We start from the raw sequence: 11,792 nt of genomic DNA, 5'->3' as shown, positions 1-11,792 counted from the left end.
AAAATAAAATCCTACAAGATAAAATCATTCCTATTTCACACATGTGGGAACTGAGTGAAACTTATTTTACCAAAAAGGTTAAATAAGTTTCCTCATATCTGGAGACTAGTAATTGAAGAACGGAGTTTTGAACTCAAATCTTTATGACCCTTCTGTTGCATCTCCCATGAAGACAAAAGGCATACATATAAAATTTGTGGAAATACAAAGCACAGAATTAAGATCTAGAAAGTGTGGAATTATGGTTCAAAAGAAATAGGATGAAATTCACTTTAAATTAATATTATTAAAAGAAAACTTCAAAAATCAACTTAATGTGCACAGAGTAGATCGTATAATAAACACGAAGTTTAAATGTGAGCTCCATTACTGAACATTGTAGTACTATTACTGTATTAAACTAAGTATTGGCAATGGAAAGGAATAGAATTACACAGTTTTCTTCAATTGTTAGAGGGCATTTGGTATAGTGTTTTCAGTGTTAATCCTGAGTACCATATTCTATGCCATATACTTGTTGACAAATTGGTAAATATTGACTTCAAGTATACCACATGAGCAACTAGAAGTTGCTTTTCCTACCACATCGTATATTGTAACTTGTAAGTGGTTGTTTCATTTAGACGCTATTCTTATACAGCACAGTTCTTCTAGGATAGCATTATAAAAATTTCCAGAGAATACTAGGCCAGTAAGAAATGGAATGTTCAAGTCTCATAAATATAGCTATATGAAAAAATCGACCTAAATGTCACATTGGTTTCCAAATTGTATTTTTATACCTGGAAAATATCTACTTTATAAATTGCATAATGATATAGTTTTCAATGAGAATGCATTTTAAAAATTCTTGCATTAACACTTTTTATATATGTTTTTATATTCACACTTATAATTGCTGCTAAATGTGTATTTTCAAAACATGTATTTTTCAAATTTTATTGTGCTTTTATTGTAATGTTCCTAATACAAGATGCTTTTCTTTGATGTTCATAAATGATGAAAAGTTTCCTTTGAGGAGAATTTTAGGTATAAGTAAACTTTTAGGTCAGCTGAAATTATACAAATCTGAGGCGTTATTTAAGGTACATAACATATTTTGTGCTTGAAACGTGTCAGAATCTTATTTTCATGGCCATTAAATAATTCAACTATGTATGTCTCATTAGTCCTTTTCAATGGATATTTTTAACAAAGAAAATTATACACACACACACACACACACAAACTTACTGCAAAGAGAGAGATGACATAATGCTTAATGACATATTAAATATAGTTAAACCTAATAACGGTATTTTTGGCTCTATGTCTCTGAGACAAGATTATTAGAGCCTTATTCAGAGTTTCTAAATACAGAATATTCAGTATTAAGCCACTTAAAGAATGTTTGCTCATATTTTCTTTTAGAAAGAGAATGGTTATTTGTCCTTCCTGACTCCTACTGGAGGATCTTTCTTTGTCAAGGTCTTTTCCTTAGAAAGTTGACCCAGTGTCAACCTGTAAAGAAAACACAGAGACATCCTTAGATGACTGACCAACTTATCCAATCCTAGTTTTAGTAATGAGAGGATCTTAAGATGAAATGTGAAATGATCTCTAGGTCACATTTATGTTTGTAATTCTCTGACAAACATCCAAATTCACTGCTACCCGCAGGAAACTTTGTTGATGCATTTTCAAGAAGTTGAAAGATGCCAATAGCTGATCTTTGGAAACACACTTCCAGAAGAATATGTAAAATGTTATAACCAATTTCATGGAGTCTGCTTATGTCTTGATATTATATGTCTTTGGAATACAGTTTTGTACCTTTTATCAAAAGTTCAGAATAAATGTTATTTGTAATTTTTGAGATATATGTAGAATACTATACAACTAGCCAGTTGATAAAATAGGATGTGAAAAATCAAGAAAACAATATTTTTAAGTGCCTTGGCAATATTCTCCAAATCAAGGTAATACTTTAGAGGCAGTGTTGACATTTTCTTATGAATTTAAGACTTAGATATGTCACAAAATATTAATATTTAGTCTCCTATAAAAGACTTAAGTTTTCTCTATCTAACATTATATTAAGAGTAACTGGGTGTAAAGAAAATACAAAATAGCTATTGTATAAATAAAAGAACAAAAATTTCAATTTTTTTATCTGAGTTACCTATTTATTTGGAGAGAATGAATAAAATAAAAAGATCCTAATCTTGTTTGGACCATAGCATACCAGTGAGTCCTAAGGACTGTGCTTCAGGATCGAAGGAAAGAATAGAAAGATTTCCTTATTTCTTCTTACTGTACAAAGTCTAGTCTTTATACGAACACACACACACACACACACACATTCATCTATATAAACATGTATTTGAGTTTCTCCATAAACATATATGAAGGATCCTCCATTTTTCTTCATAATAAACCCCTTCATTTTTGCCTGTTCATTAAAAAATAAAAAGGATGAGATGAGTTCAGGACATTTTAAAAAAACATGTTTTAGGGTATACTAAGGTGTCCTGAATTGCTTTAATGGATACATGGTAGAGACACAACTGTCCAGTCCCTATTAGTAAAAGTTTAGTCACGTTTGCTCGCTATTTGGATGCATATACCACAAAAGCATCATTTAGGATAATATGGAAGAATTATAACAGCTATTTTCAGATAGTATTATTATCTAAGATTCATGTAGCAAACAGAAAATAGAAAACATAAATGACCCGAGGAGAAACCTCATATGAGGAAAAGAGCATTGTCTGATTATTAGAATATCAGATCTCTCATTCTGGCTTTGCTAGGAAATATCTCATTGGTTTTAGAAAAGTCAACTAATTCCTAAGGTCCTTACTTTTCTCCCTTATAATATATCCATTTAAACTCCAAAAAAAGTATATGATAAATCACAATAATTTCAATCACATGAATTTTAATACAAAGCATATAAAATCAATTTCAAAATTTCCTGCATATACTTAAAATGTCTGTAAGAATGAGATATTATAGACCTTCTTTAATTTCTTCTATTAAATTCAGGCATCCAATGTAACCTGAAAATATTGAGCTAAACTATTCTGTTTTTGTAAAAGGGAAACTAGAAAAAGACTACTTCCCACAGAAAATTTATTAACAATAGGTATTCAATTAAATGTTTTTAAACAATGAACAATGTCTCCTTTAATAAAATAATTGTGGGGTATTTTTAAGTCTTTTTTTTTCTTTTTCCATAGCCCCACCTACACAAAAATTTCTGATGTAAAGACACCACTTCTATAAGGAGGTATTTACTGTAGATGTACAGAAGTCGATGGAAATCTAAGTTTACAAGAAAAATAAACCAGATTATCATTCTAACCAACTGCATATTCACACAGATGCTTAATAAAAGCTATCTGATGATATAATGGATTATAAATTCTTGAAGTATATACAGTTGGCAACTATTTTTCAAGAATCATCATCCAACAAAGTTTTCTTTTTCATTTTAAATCTTTCATATCACCCTTTTGACAATCAGTTGAAATTTTGAACATAAGAACATTAAAAAATACAAATTAAAGTAGCATTAACTATAGACTGATATTCAACTTCAGAAGTTAAAACAAATGCAAGTGTGTATTAGAGCAAAATGTGTTGACAACGTGTAAATCAAAACTTCCAAGATGATTAATGTTTCTTTTAACATATCCCATTCATTGTTTTCCCTCCAAAAATCAAAGGTAGCAAAAGAAGAAACAGGAAGATCTGCTTCAGTAACTGAACAGATTGATTTAATTGGCTAGGAAGTCCAAATGCTAATACTCCTAATAATCAGCCATTCCTTTTGTGACTTGGTAACATATATCCTCATACAACGAATGTCAAATGGAATTTTTTGATTCACACCTGAAATTTCAAAGTTTCCATTTTTGAATTCCCCTAGTCTTAAGTAAGTAGTACATTGTCTCCTTTGTTTTATAAGCACAGCATTTTTCCCAACATCTAGGACTCCATGATGCAAAATGTCATTTTGCCGATCTTCTGTTCCAGTATTCACTTTAATTTTTTTGATTATAATTGGATTTTCAAATATAATCACAAAGACATCTCCTGTTGAAGGTGATTTCCCCCAAAAGTACTCATCAACACTACTGTAAGCCTTGCTTGCTTCATAATTTTCAAACACATTCATGTTGGTGTATAAACTTGCAGGGGGATTATCAGGTATATCAAATGATTCCTCTTCAAAATCATCATCTTTTAGCTTATTTTCAGTTCCTTTATATGATGAATAATAACCCATGTGCTGAAAGAGAGATGGTTTAAAACGGATCACATTTTTCTGAGCCAAGAGACCTCGGAAATGAGTCAATAGCCAATCACAAGGCATTTCTTGATAAAACATTAATAAAAAATGTGCCAAACGTGGGAGGTCACGAGAATGATAGAGTTTACCAATGTATCCAAGTTTAGAGAACTCAAGAGTTACCCAGTAAGTTCCTTCTAAGGATGTAATTACTTTCTTGATGGCAGTTAAGAAATTTTTTGAACATCGGACATCATCTTCAAGCATTACATAATAGTCTGAAGTATTGGCACAAAAATTAAGCAGAAAAGCATAATCTACATTTTGCTTGGAACGAAATTTGACTCTGTCTACTGGGTCATTGTAATTTCTTTTAAGGCCATCCAGGGTTGGATAATATTCCTCTGGAGAATGTATAACCATTAATCTTCCTGCAATAATATGGTGGGCAAATTTCTGTGTAATATCCTGGACCATGACATCACGCCAGGATGAATTAAAGTCTGCCAGATGAACCACCACTGAAATTTCCTTCAACTCTTCATAGCTGGATTGCTCAAAAATCGACTTGATTGTCTCAAGTAAATAGTTTCCTTTTTTTCGTTTTACTGATGAAAGTCCAATTGTAAGATACCCTGAGCAAAAGAATACGGAAGGAAGACAAATTCAATGTGAAATAGAAACACAGAAAAAGAAAAAGAGAGAACATATTCTTTTTGTTAGGTCTACTACTATATTAAGTAAATCTAGTGAATGATTATACATAGAACATTTTGTGATTAAAATGTTAAGCGAAATATATAAAGACTATAGTACTTTATACATAATTTATATTTTTTATGAAAATAAATTACATCTTAAATATAATAATGTATGAGACCTATTGCTGTGAACATTTGCTTTTGAAATACAAAAAAAGATGATTTAAAGTGCTCTGCAACTTAATGCTCTCTTATATGTCCATTAGAAAAGATAGATGTTTATATAATATACAATTTATTTTTTTAAAAAATCTGTAAAAGGGGAAGGGAATTGTCAGTTAAGGCTGATGAGCTAGTCTCAAGTAATGAAAAAGAAAAAGAAAGGTAATTCATTCTTCAATCATCTTTGAATTTTTCATAGAACACGTGTCATACATTTTGGTTTTCTTAGATGACTTTCATTGTCTTGTACTAGAAGAATTCACAATTGAAATTTACAATTTTATTTTGAAATTTAGCTAGTATATTAATTATAAAGTAAAAAATATCATAAGATATATTCAAAAAACTTTTATGCTACATTGTCCTAAGACATGAGCATCAGTGTTTTCTGCATTCTGAAACACTTATTACAGTGATTTTTGCCTGGAGAAGTTTTCATTCAGACATTTAAAATCTAAAATTAGAAATTGGATATTTTTAGAGAATAAAATAAAACTCTGAGAAAAGACAGTTCACCTCTCAGAAGTGTTAGATGTCTTTCTATTGAAATATTTTCACTCTTTAAAGCTCTCATTCTCATATGACTCAGAACTGAGTAAAATTTCTGAACTACCATTTGGAAAATGGGGAAACTTTTATATGTACCAAGATCATTGTTTTAATATAGACGCCTACATGATGTGGGTTGTATGATACTGAAAAAGCCTCATTTCAACTAGTAAGAAAAATTTTTCTTCAATGGGGCTTTTTCAGTATCATATAAGCCATATTATGTAGAAAAACTTAGTAGTTTGTAAGGATGGTTGAGATTTACATATTCAAAATATACCCAGACTTTCAACTCTGATTTCTATTACAACACAAATATGTTGTTATCTACTACCATTAAACTTTAAGCCACCAAACTTCATTAGTACTCAATAATATTCAATACTTATAAAACATTTTCTACGTAAGAGACAGGAGTTCATGCATTTTATCTGTAATATGCATCTTATATGTTCATAATAGTCTTTTGGGATAGGTTTGCTATTATCATCACTTAGTTTTACATATGAGGAAACAAAGTCATAGTGAGATGAGGTAATTTTTGCAAAGTGTTACACTTAGTAGGCAGTGTGGTGCCAAGATTCAAACTGCCCCACTTTTATCCTCTGTGTTATATTGCTTCTTCAGTATAAAGCAGCTGGCATGTTTGCCAATAGAAATTAGCAAATCTAGCATGGAAAAGAGGGATCAGTAATGTTTAAACAAAGGTGGAGTAACAGATGGAGATGAAAAAATAGTGGCAGTCTTGTGCAGTTAGAAGGAAGCCTAAGAACACTTGACATTTGAAATGGTAGAATGAAAGAAATCAAGATCTAAAGAAACCTAAATTAATTTAACAATTTTCTCAACCTGGTGATCACAAATTCATTCAAATAAACTCTCCTTCAAAGCAAAGTCAATTTTTGTGGTCTCCACATAATTTATTAAGAAGTTCATTATATTTCGCTGATTCTACGATTTGTATTTTTCTTTTTTCTTTTTCTTTTTTTTTTCTTTTTGAGACAGAGTCTCGCTCTGTTGCCCAGGCTAGAGTGAGTGCCGTGGCGTCAGCCTAGCTCACAGCAACCTCAAACTCCTGGGCTCAAGCGATCCTACTGCCTCAGCCTCCCGAGTAGCTGGGACTACAGGCATGCACTACCATGCCTGGCTAATTTTTTTTCTATATATATATTTTAGTTGGCCAGATAATTTCTTTCTATTTTTTTTTTTTTTTTTTTTTAGTAGAGACGGGGTCTCAAACTCCTGACCTTGAGCAATCCACCCACCTCGGCCTCCCAGAGTGCTAGGATTACAGGCGTGAGCCACCACACCCGGCCCGATTTTTATTTTTCATGCTGAAACATTTAAAGATCAGGTTGCATATTACAATTGACAATTACAAATTGGCATCTTATGAATAAAATTGGCAATTCTTACATTTTCTTAGTGGTGTATTAATTAAATAATAGTACTTTTTTATAAGGTGTGGTGTCTTGGAATCCATGAAATATAGTATGTAATTTCTTGGCTCCAAACATTTTTTTTTAACTGACTATAGTGTGTTGAATAGTTTACTCCAAAAATCTGTGTTTACCTGGAACTTCAAAATGCAATTTTATTAGTAAATAGGGTTTTTGTAGATGTAATTGGTTATGGATCATAAGATGAAATAATTCTGGATTTGGGGTGGGCCCTAAATCCCATTACTTACACCCTTATAAGAAGAAGACAAGACAGAAAGACAAAAGGAAGAAGGCCATTAATGATAGAGGTACAGATTGGATTTATGCTGCCAAAAGCCAAATAATTCCAGGAGCCACCAGAGACTGGAAGAAGCAAGGATTCTCCCTCAGGACTTCCGAGGCAGTGTCCGTGCCAGCACCTTGATTTCAACTCTTGGCCTCCAGAACAATGAGAGAATAAATTGTTTTTTTTTTAAAGCCACATTCTTTGTGGTAATTTGTTATGGCAGAACAAGGAAACTAATACACTTTCACTAATTCAAAACTTGTGGCAAGTCATAAAACCCAAACCATTAGAGGTTGGAAAATGTAGCAATATGGGAATGGGTACTTTGATAGCACAACAAAGTGACTGCAATCAAGAATAAGTTAGGGTATACTTTAAAATAACTAAAAGAGTGTAATTGGAATGTTTCTGGCACAAAGAATTGGTAAATGCTCAAGCGATCCTCCTGCCTCAGCTTCCCCAGTAGCTGGGACTACAGGTGCGTGCCACAATGCCCTGTTAATTTTTTTATTTTTAGTAGAGATGGGGTCTTGCTCTTGCTCTGGCTGATCTCAAACTCCTGAGCTCAAGCAATCCTCCCACCTCGGCCTCTCAGAGTGCTAGGATTACAGATGTGAGCCACCACATCCCGCCTACAATTAGGCAGATTATTTAATTTTTTGTTATGAAGGGAATTGGATCAGTGAGTACAGTAATTGAATTTGTGAAGGAACACTGAAATCCTTCCCAAAGAATATATTAGTAAAGCCCTTAAACTTTTATTGCTACACAAATAAAACAAATGTTCATTATTTGAAAACAAAATATTTTATATATTCTTTATTTAAAAGTGCACAGATACTTACGCTTTCTTTGTAAAGGCGTGGCAGCTAGGTAGCGATAGGTGACATTTATGGCTCCTGAGAAATTAGATAAATCCTTGAAAGTGTGAACATAGCGTTCTGAATTCAGTTGATGTGTGGATGTTTCCCTTATAAGTTGTTTGTGTCCCTCCTAAATGCCAAGAAAGAGGCAAAGAAAAAATGATAGATGGCCTTGGGTTAAAGTTTATCTTTACATAGTGAATACATGAGTATGATATATAATATGGTGGGTTGTATAAACCTTAATTACTGACATCATAAGCTGTAGATCATCACCACTTACGAGAGTTTCTAGTCCAGGCTCTCTCTCCTCTACTCCACTCTGTATACTGCAGTTACCTTGTTTTTCTACAGCATACACGAATAATGGTATTCTCTTTTTTTCTATAATTAATTCATTTTTATTGCTGAATGACATTTCATTGTTTGAGAATACTACATTTTATATATTCACTCAGTTGATGGGCATTTGGGCTGGGACTATTGGGCTATGAACAAATCTGCTGTGAACATTCATATACAAGTGTTTAGACACGTTTTCATTTTTTTTGTGTACATTCCTAGGAGTGGAATCACTGGGTCATGTGGTTACTTATATGTTTAACATTTTGAGGAACTGCCAAATTGTTTTTCAAAGTGGCTGTACCATTTTACATTCTTACCAGCCATGGATGAGGTTTCCAATTTCTCCACATCCTTGACAAAACTGGTTATGACTTGTATTTTTGAGAATAGTTATCCTAGCAGGTGTGAAGTGGTATCTCCTGTAGTTTTGAGTTGCATTTGTATAATGGCTAATTTTTGGTTTGTTTTGAACATTTTTTCATGTGCATATTGTCCATTTTTATATCTTCTTTGGAGTAATGTCTTTTCAAATACTCATTTTTTAATGGTTTATTTTTATTACTGAGTATTGAGTTCATTCTATATTCTGGACATAAGTCCCTTATCAGATACATGATTTACAAGTGCTTTTACCCATCCTTTCAGTTGTCTTCTTGATGGCATCCTTTGCATCACAAAAGTTTTTAATTTTGATAAAATTAAATTTATTAATAACTATTTTTCTTTTGTTGCTTGTGCTTTTGGTGCCCTATCCAAGATCACTAAGATTTACTCCTATACTTTATTCTTAGAGTTTTTTCATTTTAGTTCTTGCATTGAGGTCTATGAACCATTTGAGTTAATTTTTCTGTACAGTGTTAGGTAAGGAGTTCCATTTCATTCTTTTGTCTTCAGCTAATCAGTTGTCCTGGCACTATCTGTTGAAAATACTTCTTTCCCTATTGAATTAACTTGGTATGCTTATTGAAAATAAAGTAGCTGTAAAGGTAAAGCTTATTTCTGGGCTCCCAAATCTATTTTATTGGTCTGCGTTTATCTTTATGCTAGTAACACACTGCCATTCTCTTGTTAAAAGAAAATCACAGCATGAAAATGGACACTGCCTTTATGTTAAGGTTCAAATTTTTTTAACAATAAATCAAGGATCTTAAAATCTTACAATAATCTATTGTAGTTTCATTTGAGGCCGATTTCTATGAAATTACCCATATTTGAGTCATATTACGCTATTTACTCTTCTTCCTCAAGCAGTATCAAATAAAAGAACACACATTATCTTTATGATTATAAAACGTTAGGACTGATTTGAAAGGTGGCAGTGGACAAAACAGTTGGATTTTGGATAATTTATTAATTAAAAGTTTAAATAAGTCACTTATATGGCCACTATCTAGCTGTTGAGCATGGCTAGCCATGGTCCTTGTGACATGGTGGTAATTTTTTCAAGTGTCTTGAAGTAACCCCAGTTAGGACACATTTGTACTGAGTCGAGAAAGTGTGTACTCATTTTCTCATGGTAATGTTAATATATTTGCTTGTGTGTGTGTGCATGTGTGTATGTGTATGGCATTCTGTTGGAGGTAAAGTCTAATCCTTTCATATTTAAGATTCCTCTTATCTATGTGGTGGTGAACTTTTCATCTCATTAAATGTCCAAGAAGGTTTATATTCAAGAAAACATTCATATTCCAGTTAAAATATATTCTGTTAGCTATTAATTGCCCTTCTTTGATATAAGTTTGATGGTAAATTTTGATTATCTAATCACAATTTGATCAAGTTTTTATTGGCTATACCTTACTAGCAAAATGACTATTCATTTGGCTTGTGTACATGGTTTACTATCATTGGTAAAATATGTTTTGGGGCAACCTAACTAGAAAGAAATGTTTCTTTTTTGGTAAGGTGTGCACTCTACTCTGTTATACTATGTGGATCTACTTCTACCATTCACTTTAAGATGTCAGACCAAGCACATGCAAGTTATTAAGACTATAGAGAAAATAAATGCATTAAGTAACTTTGGTCCTGATTATTATTTTGCAGTGATCATTAAAACATTAATTAAACCCGTGCTCTAAAACATTAGACAAGACTCAAATACAAGTTTTATCTCCATTGAAACATCCATTACCTTGTGTCAAACTCAGATGTCAATGGAAAGGATGATTAGTTCAAAGTTTTAAATCTATTGGCCAGACTAGAATATTCTTAGAATAAAAATTGAGCATAGTAGACCACGACTGCAGATTTATAAGAGCTTTCAATATGGTGCTCTACTAAATAGAGATTCATTTTGAATACCTTTTCTGTATATCCAATCATGTTTATAAACCTAAACACCTATGTTTATTTGGTCTTTAATAGTATATTTCTGTATTTTATATTGGCTTGATAATTTGGACAAATCAAAATACTTTATTTTTTTAAAGCTTTCATAATGTACTTGCCATTTGTAAAAGCTATAAACTTTCAAAATACTCAAAATTAAGCCTTAGATGCTAAGTTTCTTAGAAATATACTAGTTGAATATCTACTGAGTTATTTTAAATTCTTTATACATAAATATTTTCATCAGGATGTCTGCAAATCTATAAAACATCATTAAAGTCTAAAATAAACAAATTTAGGATTGCCAAAAAGTAACTGGGGACTCAGTTGAGCATCAGCTACTTGAATAGTAATGTAATGGTGTACATACTTAATAGGGTTTTGAAGAAATTTCTATAAAAATCACAGTAGTCATAGCACTAAATTCGTTTTACCATTCTGTTCTTATGTAATATTAATAAGGGAAGTTCAGGATATTGAAGGATATTGAATACTTTTTTGAGAATTCTATCCTGAACACATAAAAATTGAAACATTTTCTGTGGTAAGATGGAGTGCATTCATCTTGATTTAAGGACATAATAGAATATAAAAGGAAATGGAACTTATATGAAATCACTTTATTAAATTCTCAAGAACAAGCTTCTTTACACTTTTCAGCATAAATAAATAATGTAACTTTCACTTGAGTCAGCCTTACTGGCTGCTTTCCAGAGGCATCTACCTGAACAGCCAGGCTTTCCCTGGATACCTTCTTTCTGTAGCTACTAGGCTGTA

The 11,792-nt window shown here is 32.0% G+C and overlaps 1 protein-coding gene across 2 annotated transcripts in view; it reads right to left on the bottom strand.

Moving 5' to 3' along the window:
* Positions 1–3,739: 3,739 nt before the first annotated feature.
* MGAT4C (MGAT4 family member C) overlaps positions 3,740–11,792 on the bottom strand; it is a 147,333-nt gene continuing 139,280 nt past the window's right edge. For both annotated transcript variants that reach the window (XM_045553286.1, XM_045553287.1), the window contains exons 5-6: positions 8,322–8,469; positions 3,740–4,911 (exon numbers count right to left, since the gene is read on the bottom strand). In XM_045553286.1, coding sequence (XP_045409242.1) covers positions 3,770–4,911; positions 8,322–8,469 — 1,290 coding nt within the window. In that variant the 3' untranslated portion in view covers positions 3,740–3,769. The remainder of the gene's footprint in view (positions 4,912–8,321; positions 8,470–11,792) is intronic.

This window comes from Lemur catta, chromosome 6 (genome assembly GCF_020740605.2).
Source record: "Lemur catta isolate mLemCat1 chromosome 6, mLemCat1.pri, whole genome shotgun sequence".
NCBI lineage: Eukaryota > Metazoa > Chordata > Mammalia > Primates > Lemuridae > Lemur > Lemur catta.
This window is presented reverse-complemented; position numbering and strand designations above follow the sequence as displayed.